Consider the following 23,238-nt stretch of genomic DNA (forward strand, 5'->3'; position numbering starts at 1 on the left):
AAATAAAAAAGAATTAAAATTAAAAATTTAAATGACTGAAAACAAATGTTAAAAATAAAAACTTCAAAGTTAAAAAATTTCATTACAGAATTTCGTTACAAACTATATTAAGAGCATAACGAGCATAACGCTTTTAAAACCAAGACATGTTACGCGCATCTAAGTTATTTATTGACTGAATTACTTAACTATTTATTAACCAGCGTGTCTTTTATTATATTAATATTTATTATTATCAATATATTAGCAAAAATAATTAATAAAAAATGTTTGAAAAAGACAAACAAAAAAGGACTCTAAAGGATTTGAATAACCACTGCACCACGCAATATTGTGACTCAATAAGTTAATAAAGTTTAAATAAATGAATTTGTTTTGACACATATTTCTTAAGTAATTAACACACTTAAAAATAAAATAACTTCTGCATGATTAATACGTAAGCGTTATGTCAGCGTTACACAATCAGGGAATTAGTGACCTGGATAAATATACATTAGATGACTAATAATAAGGAAATTGCGTGTTTATGCATTTTTTGACATTAAAATAATTAATCAAAAAATTTACATTTTTACAAAAAAAAAACGTTTTATTCTTCTGCGACCTTTTCTTTAAATTGGATATTGAAGTGGTGTGTTCAGTAGGAGAAAACGTATTATTGTTTGACATAATTTAATAATTCACTTTCTTATAATAAGTTTATAGATAATGTTTAGAAGAATTCTTTATCTTTTATAAAGCAGGAAACCATTACTTCGAGATTTTAATTAAGACATTCCATAAAATTTATTGTGTTGACAAATTTAATGAACATAATAAAAATTATGACCATAAGAGCAATTAGAGAAATTCATTAAAATTCATTTAAGCTTGAGAAATTTCAAAAGATATTTATAATTTGTGACAATAAGATAATAAAAACGGTTTGTTTGAAAAAAACATTTGATTCATACCATATACATAATTAGTTAATATTATTTAAATTTTTGAAAAAAAAAAGAAAAAAAAAAAATAGTTTAAAAGATATATATACAATTAAACAATATAAATATAATATAAACTTTATGTCTAATTTATAAAATCTAATTGTCACCACTGTAAATATCTGCGATGTTATGATTGTAAAACTAAATAATTTACAAATTATTACATTAAAAAATGAATCGAGGTGTTATATAAAGGAAATCTGAAAATAGTTCTGCACCAAACACATTTTTTTAAAGTATGGAACCATCTATTTTCTATAAATTGATTTCACATTAATGTTTTTTATAATGTATAATTCACTTCAATTATAAATTGAAAACTCTTCCCCAAAAACCAGAAAAACAAACCTCAAAATTAATGCTCTATAGAACCTGTTCATTAATTGTGTCAACAAAATAGGGGAAGGGGGGCCTAAAATTTTTTGACAAGTGTTTACAAGGAGAGAAGGAGAAGTCAAGATAAGTTTGACGTGAACAACGTTACTTTTTTAAAACTAAAATAAAAAAGAAAAATAGACAGCATTTGCAGTCCTGTGTTACACACTTGCTCAACCTTCAGTATTTAAATAACGCTACTTATATTCTACATATCCCACTTTTTAAAAACGATGCTGTGCTTTAAAAAGACCCGACACATACAGAACTAAATAAGCACATACTAGATGTTTACACTTTACGTTATTATTTTTTCAAAGTTGTTGTTGGTTAGCCTGCTGTGCAAACAAAAAAGATTTATGCAGGTACATAGTCTATATTATACTATTTAAATGTTTATACCAGGGGTTGGCAACCTGTGGCTCACAAGCCTCATGTGATTTTTTTAATGTAAAAATGCGGCTCTTTAGCTCCATGCACAAATTTTAATATAATATTAAAATAAAGGTGTCTGAAATTCTTTAAAAACTGAAATATTTTGTGTACTGTAACTTTTGGCTGTTCCCTCTCTAAAGGTTGCCAACCCCTGATTTATGCAATTTGTAAAATGCATTTTTTGTTGTACTAGACTATATTATAAATAATCGGCTTTCACTGTGAAATCGGATTAGGTATAAAGTTAAAGTGAGGAGGATTGGCTATTCACAGATTGTGACTTTGCACTGTGCATAAATTTAAAATAATATTTAACACTATCACCGAAATTGATTCATTCAGGGTAGGGAAGGGTTTGTAGGGGTCATCGAATGTTGATGAGATTTTATTTGGAAGAGAGAGAGAGGGGGGGGGGGGGTCTCTGGAAGATTAACAAGTTATATTTTTGCATAACAGTCAAAATATTATGGAGTATAAGCAATTTATGTAGCCAACTTAAATAATTTTCTTTTATGTATTGCATTCCTTAAGATATTTCATTTAAAAAATGTTTTTTAGTTAACTAAAAAGGTAGTTGACTATATTAAGTTAGACTAAACAGTTAGCTGATTAATTTTAGTTAACTAAAAAGTTAGTTGAATAATTTTAGTTAGACTAAAAAGTTAGTCAGCTAGTTTTAGTTAAGGTTTTTTTAGTTTAGTTACGATTTTAAGTTTTGATCATAACACTAGATTTTACACAAATAGTATGCTTACTTAAAATTCTTTCATGAAATGTATTATCATTAAAATTTGTATTAGGATTTACACATTATTAAGTGTCTCCATTATGATTTACATATAGACAGATTTAGTCAAGTAAGCATTACTTCTTTGCAGTTTTAATAAAGAGTTTTTGGTGAAAACAACACTAGATAATAGCTAGTGTGGAATATTGATTAAAAATATCTTGGTGAAATTTAATTAAAAAAAATAATAAGTTGTTTATTGCTAATAGCCACCACAATGTTGTTGATATTCCTATATATTTTATCTAACTTTTTCCTTAAACATTGGTGCTTCGGAATTCTCTTTTGTCCTAATGTTTTCCTGACTCATACACAGTAGGGTTATGACAAAAAAATAATTTTTTGGCCTGTAGTAGTAATTAATGAACATTTTAATATTGATTAGGAAAATCACATTTATTTTATTCAATTCATAAAAAAGTTTCCCACCAAGACATTTGACCACATGGTGGGTGCCGTATACTACCAAAAATATTTCTCTCCAAAAGTATATCAAGCTGGATCTCAAAAGAAGCGTAATTTCATAGAAAGTTTTTAACAATATCTTTCTTAAGAAGGTTTCATTTCAAAAAGATTGTTATTTATGAAATTTCACTCCTTTTGAGGCCCAACATGATATTTAGGGAGAAAAATATTTTTGGTAAAATACGACATCTACCATGTTGTCGGGTGTCTTGGTGCGGGAACTTTTCTTTATAACTAGCTCTAACAACAATTCATAAATAATCAGGTAACAAATGTTCATTATTTGTGACCACATGAGTTATAAAACTTTGCAAAAATATTTCATCTTAACACACAGTGATCATCCAGGTCATATTTTTAAAATCTGGAAAATATTTTGTAAAAAATATCAGGAAAAATCTGGAACAATATTTTTTATTAATTTAGTATTTAGTGGTGGTTTTCTTAATTTTTATAAACCTCTTCTCAAATTTTGTACTATATATTATAAAAACAAATACTTAAAGTTGTATTTTGGAAAATATAACATTAAGGACAACAGTACACACTAAAAGTTGAAAGAAAAAACTGGATTAAAAATGGAAAAAACTAAATATCTTTGGAAAAAGATAATCCCTGCATTTAGCTTTCTCAGAAAAATGCAGTGGCACGCCTTATATGACCACACACACAGTGTTTTGTTTTGACAACCTATGTGCTATAACATCATGGTGATATTGGAAAATTATTAGCTTTAAACAATTAATTGAAATGCTTTTGAATTTATCAACTTTGAACTTAATTTCAATCGAGACGCATTTAAACTAAAAAATATTTTAGTTTTATGCTTTTATTTTCTCTGGTTTATCCTTTATTTATTTTATCATTTGTTAAGTTAGCATTTCTTAAAACACGCAAATTATCAATATATACAAAAAACCATGACCAAGTTGTCAAAAAAATTGTATGCATTTTTCTGGAGCTTTCCTGGCTTGCTGCATACAACTTGTAGGTTTTTAAGTCTTTTGCTTTCTATTAACTCCCGATTTAAATAGTGATTGTGAGTGAATTCATTAAAAAAAACTTTTCTTACTGGTTAATAAAAAAATTTAATTTTTAATTTAAAATGAAAAAATCAAATTTGTGCTTATAATATAATATGTGAAATACAACAAAGTATAACTATATTATATAATTAAATTAAAAAACTATTTGAATAATAAGAAATAAATATAAATAATTTTATGTTAAAATTTTCATTTTTAATATAAAGCAATATTTTAAAAAAAAAGTATGATACTTTTCCCATTAGTGAGGGAGAAAATGTTTGCTACTGATGGTAAGCAATATTCAATCTCCTAAGATATAATCAATATTTAGTCTGAGCTAACATTATCAAAAACAAATTTTAAATAGAAAATAAGCAATTTATTTTAGAATAAAATTGTAAACAATAAAAATTTTGAATCATATGCAGGCTTTATTGAGCTAGAACAATTTGTAACAGTTATATATTTATATATATTGAACAAGAACAATTTGTAACAGCTGTATATTTATATATATTGAACAAGAACAATTTGTAACAGCTGTATATTTGTTACTTTGAATAAAGATGTCTTGAAGTATTGTAATAAAATACATTAAAATTTGCAACTTACAATATCAATGTTTAAAGCTTTGGGAACTGGTGACAAAACATCTATATAAAAACTTAAAATGTAAAATGACAACAATGATTATTAATGATGATGATAAACAAAATTTTAAAAATCAGAACTTTACCTCTATCTTTTTTATCATCATCACTTGGCTGCTCCTAAAAACATTTTTTCTATTAAATAAAAAATCTAATTTTCTAGAAATTCTGTTAATTCAATCATTTTTGAGACCAAACTGTGTATTAAAATACTCAAAAGCTTCAAAAATTTTAAGTTTAAAAAACATTCAAAATGTTATACATACATACACACAGAAGTATTATCTTCTGTGTGAATGTATGTATATTATACATACATACACACAAAAGTATTATCTTCTGTGTGTATGTATGTATAATATACATACATACACACAGAAGATAATACTTCTGTATGCATGTATGTATTCTGAAATGCTTATGTAAAAAAAGTAACTCAAATAATGCTAGGCTCCTCCAGCACTACATTTTTAATCTAGCACAAAATGATATACAAAAGGTTGCATTCATTTTTCATTAATTTTGATAGAATTGTTTGAACAAACCAACACTCAAGGTATAATGTAATTTTAGTATTAAAGTTAGGTAAATATGTTTATAAGCCAAAAGAATAAAAACTTTATTAATTCAATGGGAAAATATTGCTTTTAGGAACATCATATTATATTAAAAAAGCTACCTTGTTGATAAGTTTAACAGCGGAGTTTTTAACATCCATTTCATCAATCATATTACAGTGCTTCAAAAATAGATTGTAGCTATTACACAACTCTTTTTCATTTTTGTTTTTAAAACCTGGGTCATCTTCATCAAATATCTGTGTATTATCTTTGAGTCTCAAGATTGTATCACGATACGAAAACAGTTCTTTTGAAGAAATATCTGTATTTAATCCTAACTATAATTCTAAAACAAAATTATTTACAACTTAAACTTGATATATAAAATCATGTATATAAATTAATATGTGTGTGTGTATATATATATATATATATATATATATATATATATATATATATATATATATATATATATATATATATATATATATATTAGGGTGGTTTAAAAATACAACTTTTTTTTAAATAGTCTGCTGCGCTTAACTAAATGTGTTCTATATAATACAAAAACACTAGGTTTAAAATTTTTTTGAATAACAAATATTTTTAGGGGTGCCTCAAGACCCTTAAAAATTTGACAGGTCCCTAATATTTTGAAAATAAAAGTTTTTCTAAAGTATGTCAACCTGGTACTCAAAAGAAGCGAAATTATATAAAAACTTAAAAAATAATAATCAATTTACATAAATTGATTTACATAAATCAAACGATTTGTAATAAGTTTTAACTTTTTTCTTAAGAATTTTTATTTATTTTTATTATAGAATTCCTTAGCACTTTATATATTATGTAAGTTTTTGAAAAAAATGTTCAACATTAATTTTGAAAGAAATCCAGTATTTTTGACTTATTCTCATTTTTTTAAGAAATAACTAATTATTGGTAGCACCTCTCAAGTAGGCCAGTAGGCAGGTTGGAGGGGCACTGGTTTCAAATAATGCATTTAACCGTTGATAATTGAAAAGCAAGATAATTTTAAAATGCTGCAATTTTTGGTGTGAAGATTGTTTAGAATAAGTTAAGTTAACAAGTTAAAAATGTTTTTATCTTTAAATTGTTATGTCTAATAATCTTAAACACTGTAGTTCTTAGAATTAGGAAAAATGTGGTCTTAGACTGTTAGAGGTCTTCTACAGCAATTTTTTACCAACCTCAAACACTTTTAGGATGGCAGTTAGATCGGCATTGCTGAATTGCCAACCCTATTTATAAGGGCTAATGCTGAGGTGTATTGGAGTTCTTAACTGCAACAAGCTGTTTATATTTTTCTTATTTATTGAAGACAAAAATCAGAAAACTTACCTATAAAGACTTGTTGATGAATAGAAAAATACTACAGTTAACTTCAACTTGGCAATATTTAGATTTTTTCATTTTAGCGATATCCAGATTTTTTCCAAAGTGAGGAGGTTATAATTTTTCTTTAATATGATAGTATTTTTTATTAACTTATTATATAACAGTAAGTTAACAAAAAGCACTATTTTATTATAAGACAGAACACTCCTGAAAATAGTTCTAGAAGTAATAAGACACTTGTTGAAAATTAGAAAAAAGTTATAAGGTTTAAAAGCAGTCTAGGGAGGCCACTATGTTGCATTTTAAGGCTATAGATTCTAAATCGTTGCACTTGTAAGTCTGAAATTTCAAACTTAACCTATTTATTTATATATATATATATATATATATATATATATATATATATATATATATATATATATATATATATATATATATATATATGTATATATATATATACATACATATATACATATATAAATGCAGCATTAGACGCACATTGATGATGTCATACTGAAACAGATAGCTGCGGTAGCTTCAGTACATGCATTGACTATCTTAAAGCCTGCTGCCATAAAGGAGTGTTATTACGTCAACTAAGAGTAAGACAATTGAGGCAATTGCATCCTTAGCTACAAATTGTTTGTGATACTACCACTAGGAAGATAATTACCCAATGTTTGCGAGCTCCGCCTACCCTTTCCCACAATTAAATTGTGATTTATATTTGAATTTACTATTTCCTAGAAAAGTTACTGCCTCACTAATGAACATTTATTTTAAAGTAAAAATTTACCTTTTTTTGTAATAAAATAAATGATAGCTGTAATGCTGCTAACTGATCAGTTTCTGAGAGAAAAGTACTTCTGTTTTTGAGAATAGAGCTGTCGATTATTGAGCTTCGATAAACTTTCAGTAACTCATACAAACCCATGTCTAAATTTAAAAAGTTTCAATAAGTAAACGATATCAATCGATACAAATCCATTGATTAAACCAACTATTCTGATTAAAAAAAGTTTTTTTTAAATATATTTATCTAACTATTACATATGTGCCATTAAATTATAAGTTATACTATAACTTATAATTTAATAAGATATTCAAGGCTATAACTTGTAGCCTCCAATATCTTGTTTTGTCCATTACTCTTTTTGTCCATTGAATCAGTAATACCTTTATTAATTGTAGTGTTGTAGATTTAAATATTTAGGGTTTGAAAATTTTGAATCTTAAAGACGTTACAATTAATACTCATGTTAAACAAACCAATTTTTGCAGATTGATACAAATGAAAGAGCGCCACAAACCTTGCTTACGGTTTTTTTTTTTTTTTAAAAAAATGACATGAAAACAAACTTTTAAAGAATTTTTCTAATTTTAAAGTTTGTTATTTTCCGAATTAACTTTTACGATTTTGGCGCTCAAATGAATTTAAAGATGCTGGAACAAGGGTAAAATGACGAATTTCGGGCAGCATCGAATTTCGTGCAAACAGCTTTTGGCATCAAAAAAATCACACTGCCTTTAGATTTATAACAGCGTTGTTTTACGTTTCAGTTAATAAAATCGTTTTCCATCCAGTTAATGTTAATGTCACGTTGTTAAACAATTATTTATGATAAAAAAGATATTTTTAGTCACAATACAACGATTTTCCGCATAAAATGAAAAAATTTAAATCTTTTAACACAGAGCGGTAACCACTGGGGAGGGGGAGGGGCCACGGGGCTTTAGCCCGTCCTTTCCCAAATTTTTTAAAATTATAATTATTAGGGAAAAATATATATGTAAAATATTATTATCAAATATTTTATCGCCTCCCTCCTTAAAAAATACCATAGGCCTTCCTAATATCAAAATTGTGGTTACGGCTCTGTAACATCTAATAATGGAGTACTTCTTTGAAACAAATACGCAATTTTACCAATAATGTTTAAAAAATTAAAAAAAAGTTACAAGCAAAACTGATGACACCACTTTTTTTCTTAAATACCTTTTTTTTTTCTTTTTTTTTTTTGAAATTTCTCTATTTCTAAAGGATATTTTTTTAGAAATTGATGATTGCGCCCCTCCACTTTAAAACCCGTGTCGTCGGCCCTGACAAATTATTATTACTTTTGTTATAAAAATATTCTGCACGAATTATTGTAGGCCTCATATTTCGTGCAATCTGCCCTAAATTTAATTCCACAGTATTAAATTTCGTGCATTATTTTTTTTTACTCAAGGGTGCCACAAGTCAAAAATTATGGATATTGAGTTATGAATGCCCTTTGATAGTATGGTATGTGTTGTACATGGTGACAAAATACCACAAGTCTAAGATACAAATGGCACTCTTAGTTGGAAAAAATATTAAAAACTTAAAACTTCAATCCTGATTTTCTCAGTTTGACACTTTTTGGCTTGTGGCACCCTTGATCTGGGTGTACAATATAGTTTTAAAATACATCGCAAAAATGCAATCACAAACGTTCAAATTAAACCAAACTCATGTCATGACCCTAAAATGATTAAAGGTGTCTTTACTGGTTTCGTCCACTACGTTTAGCACAATAAATAATGTGCTAAACGTAGTGGACGAAAATAGAGCACTACGTTTATGCACAATAAATAATATTGATGATGAGTTGTCGTTTCTTATTGATGTATTTGTAGAAAACGGCTATGAGAGGAAAAGTCTGGAAAAACTAGTTAAGTCTACGAAAGAAAGTGCTAACAACTAAAAAGATCTCACGAAAAATCAACATTTCCTAATGTCTCCAAATAGATTTGTATCTTTACCCTGGATCCCTGGAATCAGTCCTAAGTTACGAAGAGTTTTTAAAAAAGCAGGATACGCACCAGTGTTTAAGTCTCCAAAAAATTTCCAAAATTCTACTTAGTTCTAAAAATAAACCTACACTACCAGTTAATTCCTATCCTGGTGTTTACACATTGAGTGCTCTTGTGGCAAATGTTATGTAAGTGAAACTGAACTGCAGATATTGTCTTAGATATGCCAGCATCAAACAAGTGCACAACAAAGTAAAGGGAAAAATTTGCTAAGGAAATTTCCACTAGAATGGTTGCAATACCTTAAAAAAAAAAAAATAGTTTTAATAGAAAAGTTAGGGAAGCGTTGAAAATACAACGAAAGTACCTTTCGCAACAATTGTCTTAACCGGGATGATGGCAATTATGTGACAACGTCATTTTGGAAACCCATGTTCAAATTCTTACGTCACAAAAATCTCTCTCAAAAAGAAGCTCTTACAAAGAACATTGTTTCGTATTTAAACGGTTTTGTATAATATTACTTTTTATAACAGTTTTTAATATACTTGATAACAAGGGTATCAATATTCCCTCAAAATATCGTAAAAATAAGTATATTTTTAACAAATAGAAATAAATCCATAAAAATAAGTTTAAAAAAAAAAATATTTATGCAAATAAAATCTGTTGAAGATGTCAACATTTAAAAAGAAAAAAAAAAATATGTATATATATATATATATATATATATATATATATATATATATATATATATATATATATATATATATATATATATATATCTATATATATATCGCAGTGGCTACGGGTACGTCTAGACGTATCTTTAATAAAAAAAGTTAAAGATACGTCCAAACTTTCGGATGCAGAGGGACATTTTATTAAATTTTAATCTTTATAAATTCCTGAATAATCAAAGATACCCGTTAACAATGGCTTTAAATGTTGGTGACAGGTTTAATTCTTTAAAAGAATTAGAAGTAGCCATTAAGAACTATGAATTTAGCGTTTCTTTATATAAACGAGAAAGTAGATCCATTGCATCTGCAAGAAAAAAGGCATTAAGCGAACCTTAAACGACGATTTGTTGTTTTATAGCATGCATTATGCTTGCCTTTATGGATGGAAAAATTTTAAAAGTCGATTAAAAGGAAAGCGTCCAAATTAAAGGTATATGTTATTTAAAAAGATCTAAAGTACAAGTATTATAAATACTATCTTATATATGTTAAAGCAATCATATAATCGAATGTGGACAGGCTCAAAAATGAAACTTAAATTTGAAAAATATAAGTTAACTCTCCTAATTATTTAATTTTTTTTCTGATTTATTTTAATAATTTAAATTAATCAAAGCGTTTAAAAATTTATTATATAAAAAAGTTTAACTATTTGAAAAATCCTCATTGTTTGGAAATGAATATGTTTATATTAAGTAGACTAGTGAAACTTTAAACTTTCTTTTTTAAACTTTTTATGTCATAAAAAGATTATGTCATAAATGACTGTATTATATATTTTTTATTTCTTTCTTATTGATAGCACATTCCAGATAGATTGCCCATATATAGTGGTAGAGCGCTCGCTTCATAAGCGAGAGGTTCGGAGTTCGATCTCCACCACGTCCCTGGTAGTACCGCGCTCAACTTGTTTTTCCGCGCAGCGGCCTTGTTCGTCAAGTTTCGTGTTTCGGAGTTATAGAGTTGAGAGAGGGTTATGACCACAATTAAGTAGCCTCCTCGTCTGTAGTGGCCTTCTGGGCCTTGGAGAGGTGAATTAACAAAAAAAAAAAAAAAAAAATTATGGAATCTGGATAAATGTATCCGACAATGGTTCACAATTATGCATACAAAAGTTGGTATTGAAGCACAACCATGTCGTAGACAAAGTCAGTATTTTACTTATCTTAGTTTGAATTATTTTTATTTGCTATTTGGAGGCTATTCTCTGTTAACTATTTTGCTAAACATTTCTATATATATATATATATATATATATATATATATATATATATATATATATATATATATATATATATATATATATATATATATATATATATATATATATATACATATATATATATATATATATATATATATATATATATATATATATATATATATATATATATATATATATATAATTATTTTTAAAATTAATACAATGTTTTATTCTTGACATGTTTCGTAAAGTTTATTTACATTTTCAAAAGATTATTTTACAATAATAAAAAAGTCTTTACAGAGAAATATTAACGGACAAAAAATTATACATAATTAACCAATATATTTATTATAAAATAACTCGGTAAATAACCAATCAAAATAACCAACTGTCAAAAAAATAATAATAATAACAAACTGACAGTAAAATCAAATAGATAAGTTTATAGCATAATGTAAAGTTTGTTTATTAAGACTTTCCCATTTAAAGTGGAGGGCTTCTTTTATCTTTAATTTGTGTTTGGTTGGGGCATTATCCAAAATCTCAAAAGAATCACAGTTAGCCAAATTTTTGCAATTGGAGATAAATTTAAGTGTTTAAATATATGAAATTGTTTATCAATTTTAAGGTGCTCATTTATTCTAGTTGCCAAGTGTCTGAAGGTTTCTCCAATATAACTGGCATTACAGCCAGCGCAATAAAATTTATAGACAACATCAGATTTAAGCAGTTTAGGAAGTGACTCTATTATTATTATTATCTGTGTATCCAGATACATATGTAGGTTTTACTAAAATCTCTGTAGTACCTGAAATAAAATAATGTTAATATTATCATTATCACTATCAGTATAATGTCAAAAATAATTGTGGGTAGCCAATTTCAGATGAGCTAAAACCAAGTTAATTTTTTTTCATGTTTTATTACCTTTATAGTATTTTACAAATTAAACCCATTCTTAAAATAGCTGAGTTTTAAGTACCATGAAAAATAATAACAATAATGATAAATTAAAAAAAAAGTTAAAACATTTGTTTTTTATTTTTATTCCCTTTAGCTACACATTTAGACTTGTTTGTTGTTTGATTGATCGTACATTTAAAATTAATAATTCTTGGGTTGGTTTTGATAAAGATATTAAGAACCTATCATTAGTTTTACAAAATAATAAATTCCCACAAAAAAATTATTGACTATGAAATTAAATCCTATATTAATAAGAAAATGAACCCATCTGTTTCTAACATTGTTAATAGCCTAAATATAAGATACTTTAAGCTTCCATACTTTGGAATGTACTCTAATTACACTAAAATGAAAATTTCAAAAATTGTTCATAAATATTGCAGGGATGTTCTAATAAAATTAATTTTCACTACTAATAAAATACAAGATTGTTTTTGCTTAAAATGTAAATAAACTTTATGAAGCATGTCAAGAATAAAACATTGTATTAATTTTAAAAATAATTACTTATTTTATGCTATTACGACGTTCAAAAAAAATATATATATATATATATATATATATATATATATATATATATATATATATATATATATATATATATATATATATATATATATATAAACAATTTTTGAACAGAGCAATTATAAATTAGTAGAAAATCACTTTATATATATATATATATATATATATATATATATATATATATATATATATATATATATATATATATATATATATATGTATATATATATATATATGTATATATATATATATATGTATATATATATATATATATATATATATATATATATATATATATATATATATATATATATATATATATATATATATATATACACTAAGGCATATTCGTTTAGACGCATCAATTTTTTTCTCTTTATCTTAATTTTTTTCTATGTATTGTCAACTGATATGCATGCAAGTTATTATCAAAATAATTGTTGTGTTGTGGGCTAATAAAAATCACACAAAAAATTTTTTCTATGTGTCTTTATTAACATGAGAGTATGTTTGATATACAAAAGTACATTTTTTAATTGGAATATATCTATAGACGCAGTCATATTTTTGACATTAAAAGATGGAAATTAGTAATGCGTATGTCCTCCATTACACTGGATCACCTCAAAAATTCTGCCTTTCATTGACTCCACTAGTTGTTGAAGTGTAGTTTGATCCAACTTGGCCCATGCTTTAAGGATTTTACACTTTAACTCAGTAACAGTTTTAAATTGGTGTCCGGCTGCTTTAGCGTCATAAACTTTTCTTGATAGCATTCCCCACACATTCTTGATTGGATTTAAGTCCGGGCTACAAGCTGGCCATTCGAGAACCGGGATGTTGTGGTCTATAAACCATTTCATAGAATGCCTAGATGTGTGAATTGCAGCATTGTCTTGCTGAAATATGGCATTATCGTCCATGTTTTCATCCATATAAGTTATGAGAACATCATCCAACATTTCTGTATACTTTATCGAGTTCATTTTAGGTAAACCACAACACAGAGTCAATTTTCCTGAATAAGAAAATCCACCCCAAACCATTAAACTTATCTATAATTTTGTTTTGTTTGTGGGTCATTTATTCCTCTTAGATCATGCCAATAACAACTGTAAGAGTCTGGACCATTTAAATTGAACTTTTTTTCATCTGAAAATATTATGTTTTGCCACTCATGAGTCCAATGCATATGGTTTTTAGCAAACTGTAATCTAGCAATTTTATGGTGTTTTTTTAACATTGGTTTTTGGTGTGGTTTCTTCCACTTTACGTTTGGTGTTGTACGTAGAATATGTGCAACATGTTTATTGGTGACAGGCAATAATAATTTATCCTTTATTTGTGTTGCATTAAATTTATTTTTGGTTGCTTCGAAGCGAATTCGATTAATTTGCCCATTTGTTAATACTTTGTTGCCGTTTGTTGCTTTTTTTACAATGTATACATATATATATATACAAGCTTTGGCAGGAATGGAGGGCTATAGCCCTCCATTTCTGCCAAAGCCTGTATATATATATATATATATATATATATATATATATATATATATATATATATATATATATATATATATATATATATATATATATATATATATAATTATTCCCCAAAATATGATATTTTATAAAAACTGAATGATAAAAGTAAAAACTATTTATATATTAGATATTTTACAATTTTTCTACTTGTAGGAATTGTTTAACAATCTGCCAAAAAGAAGAAAATTAAATGCGGATGAAAAAGAAGATGTTTGTTGTCTTTTGAGTATGCACGGAAGCAACTGGCTTATTAAAGATCAAGTTATGAAGGAAACAGGTTTTCTTTAACACTTTTATATAAAAGTTGCATTGTAATTCATACTTATCATACTTATGTTTACTCTCTACATTAAACTTTTTATGTTATTTTTTTTCTTAGGTAAAAAAGTTACTCTCAAAGATCTTCATAACTTAGCTGCAAAACAGAAAGGTACCACAGATTTAAAATCACTAATTGCAGTCTTTCAAGAATGTAATGGTTAGTATAAATAATTTTTTGTTAAACAATTAATATGCAATAAGGAAACGAATATTGATTTCATTTTGAGTGCATTGACTTTTTTTTTTGAATGATGCTTTAAATTTAAGGTAAAAAATTAAGAAGTTAAATAATAAGTTTTTTAAAGTTAGGAAGATATTTCTGTACATATATTGATGGACTGTTAGGAAGAGCATTCTTCTTAAAGAACTTCTCAAAGAACAGAGCAGTAATAAATTATTAAAAATGAATATCTATTTTTTTTCTTCTACAATGTTTTGCTCTTAATGTAAAATAATTTTTGAAGCAAGTTAAATAATATGATAATGAAAATAAATTGAACTTAAAATTATTTTAACTAAAAAAAGGCTTCAATTAAGTTTTTTAATTGAAAGCATTTCTTATTAGCTGGTATTATGATTTGTTTGCATGTTTAAACAACTTTTAATTATATTCTTTTTTTATTTTCTTTAGTTCTACCTTGACATTCTACACTACGACATGACGTTAGTTTAGAATTCATACTGTTGAAATATGGTTTAAATTTAGTAAATTTTTATGAATTGAAATTTACTTTATTGATCATTAGTCAACAGTTAGTAGAAAAAAATATAATTAACATTATTTAGGTAACAGTACCTTTGTTTTTTTGTGGCATTACAAAGTAACTTTGTACTCTTTATCATTATGTTGAGAATTTGTGTCATAATTTATTCATATTTGAGTAATTATTGTTTTTTGTTTCAGGTTTTGACTATTTTTATCTCTACTCTTGGAAATAATGTAGTATTCTTCAATAATATGGGAGTATACTGTTTGAAGGAAATAATATGAAATGCATATCAAACTAAAAATTTATATTTAAACTTACTTGCACATATTTATCTCTTGTATTTTTAAATGATTTTTAACAATATTTTTATGTATAGATGCTCTTGTTATCAAGTTAAATCATTATACTATAGTTCTATAGTATATCAGATTTATTAACATAGACAAATATAGCATAGCCATGTTCCTAGGATAAGGCTAGATGGTGCTAGGCCTATGTTTTCTGAATCCAGACCCGGCGCAGTAATAAAGTAATAAACTTATCTAACTATTTATTAAATGTCTGAAAATTTCAATAGTTTGATATGTCAATATAATAGCAATAGTTTGCTCTTGAGAAAGAAGCTTCCTGAAGGGCGATTTCATATCCACATTTAAGTGGGGATTATGTACTAGAGTTTGTTCTCCTAATAAATTTGCATTCTCTATGGCCATAAAGCCTCTCCTGCCCCATTGTTCTTTTTCAATATAATTAGATTTTCATTTAAAATATAGAACAAATCTGTTGAATATATAACTTCTTTTTTATTAGGACCAGATCTTGAGCTAAGAACAGATGAAAATGGTATCATAACTGGAATATTTTTTCAAGACTATGAAATGATGCATTTTTTGGTTTATATCCTGAGTTACTTTTGGTTGATGCAACTTATAAACTTACTAATTTGAGAATGGCCTTATACATTCTTCTTGTAGTCGGACCAAATGGTGAAAGTGAAATTGCAGCTATATTTTTAACTGTATCACAAGACTGTGTTTCCCTTTCAACAATGTTTGAAATATTCAAGGAAAAAAATATCAACTGGAATAAGATATTATCTGTTTTTACTGACAAAGACATGGCAGAGCGTGAATGCATTAAGCATGCATTTCCACAAATTAATTTATTGTTGTGTATATTTCATGTTTTGCGTTCTATGAGCAGAGAAATAACAACATCAAAAATGAATATATCTGAAGCTCAAAGACTGATTGCTTTAAAAGCTCTCCAAAAAATGACAATATGCAGCTATTGAGAAGGAATATGAAATGTTGCGGGATGAGTTTCACAAAGTTATGCCACCATCTGTTGTTAAATATGTTGAAGTTAATTGGCATGCTTGTAGATTCAAGTGGATGCGTTGTTGGCAGCAACAAAACGTAACTTTTGGAGAATGTACTACTAATCGCCTTGAATCTATCAATCGTAGAATTAAAGCAGTTGTTTCTTTGGTGAGTCCTTTACCTATATTCTTCAAAGATTTGCTTACTGTTATAGCCTGCATGCGACAAGAAAGAGACAATAAATATATAAATACAATAGAACGGGTTCCTGTTACTGTAGTTGCAAGTTTTCAACATGAACGTGATTATAAAGATATACTAACGCCATTTGCTTATTCTTTTGTTAAGTCTCAGCTCGATGAATCTGTCAGCATAGATGGAGACTTAGCAAATGAAATTGTACAAACTTTTGAAAAAAGTGAAACACTATCTGAGAATAACTGCGATTGTTTATTTACAATGTCCATGGGTTTGCCATGCAAACACATGTTTGCAGCTAGAAGAATTAAAAAAATTGCAAATGTTCTCTGAAAATTGTATTACTCCTAGATGGTCAACTTTATACTCTTGTCTTGACAAAAAATCTTCATTTTTTGATTGCTTAGAACAAGCAGCCGATTTTAAATCTGATCTCCATTTTATAATAGCCTAATGCTTGCAGTGGCTTATGGATTAATTTCTGGACTTAAAATCCACCATTTTTGTTTGACAAAAAATTATCATTTATTTACTGCAAAAAAATATTACAATATTGTTGGCAATCCTATACTGACGAATAACAACCCTCTTACTCTCAGACAAAGTCTAAAAGCACATTGTTAATGTAATTAGACCTGCTTTATCTGCCAAGCTTGAGGCACTCTCCCATTGTTGTAAGGTTGCATTTTCTTTTTCTACAAATACGATCATGGTCAATAGTCAAAGGAGCTATCATCTCAACAAACAAGCTATCATCTCAGCATTTAGCAAAAACTCATTCTTGCTTGGCTTTTTATTCAACAAGTTGCATCCTTTTACTTTATCTGTCCCTTCATGCTATAAAAACTTTTATTAATTCAGCTTTTTTTCCTTGAACATCAAAAACACCTTATAACTCATACCCATCTTCATGTTTTCTTTTTTTATGCAACTTACAACTTTTTAAGTCTTTAGATATATGTTTCCTAGTGTTTTAACTTATTCTCTATTTTAAAGTAGCTCTTGCAATCTTGTTGGAAGTAAATTAGAGTTTAAAAATATATAAATGTAGGCCAGTATTTAATAGATGGTAAATGTAAGTATAAAACTATAATATATTAAGCATTAAAAATCTTATAATTTTCCTGGGGCCAGGGCAGGCTTTGCCAAAAATCTCATTTTAAGCCGGGGCTGGGGCCAGTCACTTACTACCTGAGGCCAATAAGAAACCATCAGATGTGTCTCTTGTTAACTGGCACAACAGGCAATACTGTAATTTCTTTTTGAAAGATGTTTTATTAAATAAAAACTTATAAAAGAAACAATTGTTGATGATCATTTATTTCTAGAAGTTAGAAAAGAAACTGGAAAACATAAAAAAGAAATTATAAATTTCAATCAGTTGGATTGTGTAAGTAATTCAATAAAACTATCATGTGATACTGCTAAAATACCGGAGAACCAACTTGATTTCTCCCAAATTCAATTTCCATCCAAGTTTGGTTAAAGAATGGTTAGTGACGTAACAAGGTCGTTGGGGGTTTGGGTTTAGGTTTTTAGTAATAGTAGCAAAACTTAGTAGTCGATCTAATTTACATAAAGTGATAAAATATATTAGAAATATAGTATACATGTGCTGACAATACACTAAGATTTTTTAAAAATAAATTTAAAAATACTTTCACAAATTTTATCGACAATTTGACAGTAATACGACTGTTTTAAACTGAAATTTTAAATTTTCTTTGACAAAAGAAAATATTATTGTAGCCCCTCAGAAATTTATATTTGCTATAACTAATTTTCAACAATAAATTTATTATTATAGAAATTATTTTTAGAAGATACTGCTACTCAGTTGATGTAGCAGCACTCCCTTGCATGTTCTCCCTAAATCAGTCGATCTATGTACTGAAGCTTCCAACCCCTATCCTAATTTCCACGCTTTATTCCCTCATTTTACCTGTTGTTAATTTCCGCATTTCAGTATTCTGTAATTCCGCATTTTACCCGTGACCGTTACAGTACTATTAAAACAGGAATGGGTAATTCCATGTCAAAACAACAAGTCGAAATAATCCACTACATCAGAAATATTTGATTTTTAGCCCAAATGCAGTTAATAGTATCGTTAGGAATAATCAAAAATAATTTGGAGCCAATTTTATTATTTTAAGAGTTATGGGTCTTTGAAGTTTGAGATTTTTTACATTTTTTATTCTCCACGCTCTTAGCAACGTCTATAGCAACACTAAAATGTTAAAGTATACACAGTTACATTAACCATACGTTTTCAAAATTTAATAGGTATAGAAACTATTGAAGAAAGAAATTAAAAATCATAACTTAAAGTTATTGGATTTTATATTTGATTAAAAACTTTGTAATGCAAAACAGGTTTTTGACAATAATTTTTCAGTAAACATGTCTAGTTTAAGATTAATTGCAGGAAAGGCATAGATCTATTCATTTTAAATCTTTACAATAATAGTTTATATATAAATACCTGTAAGAGGCAAAAAAATTTTTACTGTTTTTTAATGCACCTATCTATTTTATTATTGTTTTATTTTTGTAATTTTATTTTTGCATTTTTATTTACCGCTTTGGTTATAATCTCCATATAGAAATTATAATTAAAATAATTTCTCACAAAAAAATAATAATGTCTCACATAAGTATTATTATTAATACTCAAATGTTAAAACCAATTGCTCCATTTATTTAATTAAACAAGAAACCAGAAATTAACATTTATTTTAAACTAAATAAGTGTAATCATAGCTATGATTACACTTATTTAGTTTAAAATAAAAATGTATTTTTGATTTCTTCTTTGATTAATTAAATGGAGCAATTGGTTCTAACATTTGAGTTTTGATTATAATACTCATGTGAGAAATTATTATGTATTTAATGTTGGTTTTAGAAAAATAAAATATTGAAATTGAATATTCTAATAATGGCTCAAACATCACAATGCTCAGTTGGATTGATTTTAAAATCAAATTGTCACAAGTTAACGTTTACAAACCACATTGGAATAAACCTTTTTTTAAGATTTAGCTCCAGATTAGCAAAATTTAGTTGCGCTGAGGTCTGGTGTTTCTCCTGTTTTGATTATTGACTTATGTTTTCATCATCAAAAGTTCTATCTTGAAAGGTTCCCTGTGTTTCAGAATAAATGCTGTGATCCGCTGTTAGTTCACAAAAGACCGTGCAAAGGTTAATAGAGCTTGTCATAAAGTTTTTTACAAATGTTACTTTGTCATAATTTTAAGTTCTTTATGTTTATTAATACTAGGCACATTTTATTTTATTAAGTTATATTTTTTAATTTAGCATCTCTCAGAGAAGTCATGTTAAAAACCATAGCTTTAAACAGCAGGTTCAATATTGTACCTGGTCAAAAAATTTGAACAAATTGGTTAGTCAAATTAAACGCCTCCACTGAAATTAATACTGATAACATTGATATTGCTGATGATTACACAAATGAAATTATAAATAAAGAAAACGTGTTTAACGTTCAACAAGAAGCTAATATAAATAAAAACAGACAAGAACTTTCTGATTGTCTCAGTATAATTGGTGTGTCACCAGCCAGGCTTCACGGAAAGCTGGGAAAAAAAAGTTAAACTATTACAACAGTTTTCAAAGAAAAGTTATCCAGTTCTTTAAAAATTCCATTGACAGAAGTTAAAGTTTTCGATAATGAATATATTCTTGTTTTAAAAAAAAATGTTGTTCAGTTCGAAAAAATGTTAGTTGTGATAAAAGATAAACTTGAAAAATGCTGTTCATTTAGGGACAAAATTCAAGTATTGACTTTGTGCCCACAAAAATGGTCAATTGAAGCAGCTAGTGAGTATTTTGGTGTTTCAAAGTATCTAATAATAAAATCTAGATTTTTAGCAAAGAAGGAAGGAGTTCTTGCAGTTCCACAAACTAAGCAATGTAAAATGCTGCCTGATCGAATAAATACTTTAGTAAAAAAATTTTATGAAGATGGTGAAAACTCTCACCAGATGCCTGGTCAAAAGGATTTTTTAAGTGTTAGTTGGAAAGTCCATATGCAAAAGCGACTACTTTTATCAAGCTTAAAAGAGTTATTTCTCATTTAAAATTCTATATCCACATGTAAAATTAGGTTTTTCCAAAGTTTTGTGTTTTAAGACCTAAATGGTGTGTTTTGCCAAACTCATCAGGAACCCATTCTGTGTGCGTTTGTATCTACCATCAAAACAAGAAGTTAATTTTCCTACCCATTAAAATTGATTACTATGAACTATATAAATTTATTGTTTGTGATATGCAAAACAAAGAATATATGTTAAATCGATGTACGCAATGTTTAAAAAATACATCTAAATTAGAAGAAAAGCTATTCGAACTAATAGGGCAGTTTGAGGAAGAAGATAATATTGAATTTAACCAATGGGTTATTACTGATAGATCAGATTTAGTTATACAACTTGTAAGCATACCAGATAATGTAAATATGGTGATGGAAAAACTAGTCAAGCTAACAGCCCATTCAAATATTCTGAATGCCAATCTAAATATGTAAAAAATCTTAAAGAAGAAATGCCATCAAATAGCGCAATAATTCTAAAAGATTTTGTAGAAAACTATAGTTTTTTTTTGCAGAATGAAGTACAAGGTTTCCATTGCAATAATCTTCAGTGCACACTTCATCCAGTAGTTGTAGTGTACTATAAAGAAAATCAGGTATTGCATTACATTTCAAATTGCATTATATCAGATGATAACAATCATGATGTACCAATGGTTGACGAGGTACAAAAATCAATTATCAATAATCTGTAGCAAAAGATACCCAGCATTGTAAACTTGATCTCCTTTTTTGATGGCTGTTTATCTCAATATAAAAACTGTAAAAACATTTTTAACCTATGTTAGCATAAATCAGACTTCGGAATAGATGCAAAATGGGTATTCTTTGCAATTAGCCATGGAAAGCAACCTTGTTATAGTATAGGAAGAACAGTTAAACGGCTTGTAGCTAATGCTAGTTTGCAGAGAATTTCTACAAATCCAATATTGAACTCACATGATATGTTTACATATTGCACTAACAACATCAAAGGTATAAACTTTATTTTTATTTTAAGTGAAAGTTTGGTAGAAACAAGATTATTACAATCTGAACGATTTAAAAATGTAAAAACATTACCAGGAACTAGAGACTTTCATGAATTTATTCCTGTATGTTAAAATGAAGTTAAGATGAGATACTGCAGTGATTACACTATGCCTAGTTTGACTTACAAGTTTAAAAATTGTGAGATGCAAGGTGATGTGCAAAGTTGATGTGGAATTTAAATTGGTGTACCAACATGGCCCTTGAATCTTGAAAGACATTTGCTAGCTTCTTTTTATCAATTATTTCTTAGAATCGACAGTTTGTGTATGTCTATGATATGTATATGACAATATTTTTCATTTGTTAAAAAAAAATTACCTAATTTTGTTTTGTTTTAAAGTTCAAACAAAAACAAAAAAATATTTATAGTTCACTAATTTGTATAAAGATTTGTCAGTTCATAAAAACACGGAATTCAAAGAGTTAACGGGTGATGCGGAAGTTATCAGACAAATCCTAATTTCATTATTTGAGCATAATAATTAGTTTTTGTGGTTTTATGCGTAGACATAAACGTTCTATAAACTATAAACTTTATTATTTGAAACACAATTATTTAAAATGAGGTTAAATGCAGCTGAACGAGAATCTTTTCGAAAGCGACTAAAAATGTTTTTTGTAAATAAACCTAATATAAAAACAAAAAAAATCGTAAATAATTTTGAAATGGAAGGATTTGCTCCAAGTACAATATATGATAACCTAAAAAGACTTGAAACTGTTCAATCGTTTTCTGATAGAAAGCACCCTGGTCGTCCGACATACTGGACTAAAGAAAAGAAAGCCGAATTAACGAGACTTGTCAACAATCGAAAAGGGGTCAGTCAGAGAAAAATAGGTATTAAATTCGGTGTAAATCAATCGACAGTTGATCGTCAGTTAAAAAAAATGAATATTAAATATAGAAAACGTGAAAAGACTCCAAAATACACTATAGAACAACAAATAAAGGCAAAGAAAAGAAGCAGGAAACTAGTTTACCAACTCTATAACACAAAATCGCTTCTAGTCATCTATGACGAAAAATACTTTTGTTTTGCAGGGGACAACATGTCTGGAAATTCTGGATACTACACAAACAACAAAAAGACATGCCCAGAAATTGTTCGTTTTATAGGAAAAGAGAAATT

General features: G+C 27.2%; 3 protein-coding genes and 1 long non-coding RNA gene across 6 annotated transcripts in view; 3 read left to right on the forward strand and 1 right to left on the reverse strand.

Annotated features, from left to right (window-relative positions):
* LOC101239788 (PCNA-interacting partner) overlaps positions 1-8,030 on the reverse strand; it is a 54,084-nt gene extending 46,054 nt beyond the window's left edge. The window contains exons 1-5 of one of the 3 annotated variants that reach the window (XR_010642320.1): positions 7,825-7,991; positions 7,445-7,584; positions 5,409-5,627; positions 4,816-4,849; positions 4,692-4,732 (exon numbers count right to left, since the gene is read on the reverse strand). Coding sequence is in view for 2 of the 3 variants with exons in the window: in XM_065812748.1 (XP_065668820.1) it covers positions 4,692-4,732; positions 4,816-4,849; positions 5,409-5,627; positions 7,445-7,582 (432 nt within the window). In the remaining variant the exon portion in view is untranslated. Of the gene's footprint in view, positions 1-4,691; positions 4,733-4,815; positions 4,850-5,408; positions 5,628-7,444; positions 7,585-7,824 lie in introns of all 3 variants that reach the window. The other 2 variants (XM_065812748.1, XM_065812749.1) reach the window with 2 other exon arrangements.
* A 3,023-nt stretch (positions 8,031-11,053) lies between these two features.
* On the forward strand, positions 11,054-15,833 carry LOC136087705 (uncharacterized). Its single transcript, XR_010641996.1, has 4 exons — positions 11,054-11,317; positions 14,565-14,688; positions 14,791-14,889; positions 15,364-15,833. It is a non-coding gene; the product is annotated as an uncharacterized LOC136087705 (long non-coding RNA).
* Positions 15,834-16,749: 916 nt separating this feature from the next.
* On the forward strand, positions 16,750-17,295 carry LOC136088032 (uncharacterized). Its single transcript, XM_065811675.1, has one exon. The coding sequence runs from the start codon at positions 16,750-16,752 to the stop codon at positions 17,293-17,295; it is 546 nt and encodes a 181-aa protein (XP_065667747.1).
* Positions 17,296-22,669: 5,374 nt separating this feature from the next.
* LOC136088033 (uncharacterized) overlaps positions 22,670-23,238 on the forward strand; it is a 948-nt gene continuing 379 nt past the window's right edge. The window contains exon 1 of the mRNA XM_065811676.1: positions 22,670-23,238. This exon is cut by the window's right edge and continues 379 nt beyond it. Within this exon, the coding sequence (XP_065667748.1) occupies positions 22,670-23,238 (569 nt within the window).

The sequence above is a fragment of the Hydra vulgaris genome, chromosome 12 (assembly GCF_038396675.1).
Source record: "Hydra vulgaris chromosome 12, alternate assembly HydraT2T_AEP".
Lineage (NCBI taxonomy): Eukaryota > Metazoa > Cnidaria > Hydrozoa > Anthoathecata > Hydridae > Hydra > Hydra vulgaris.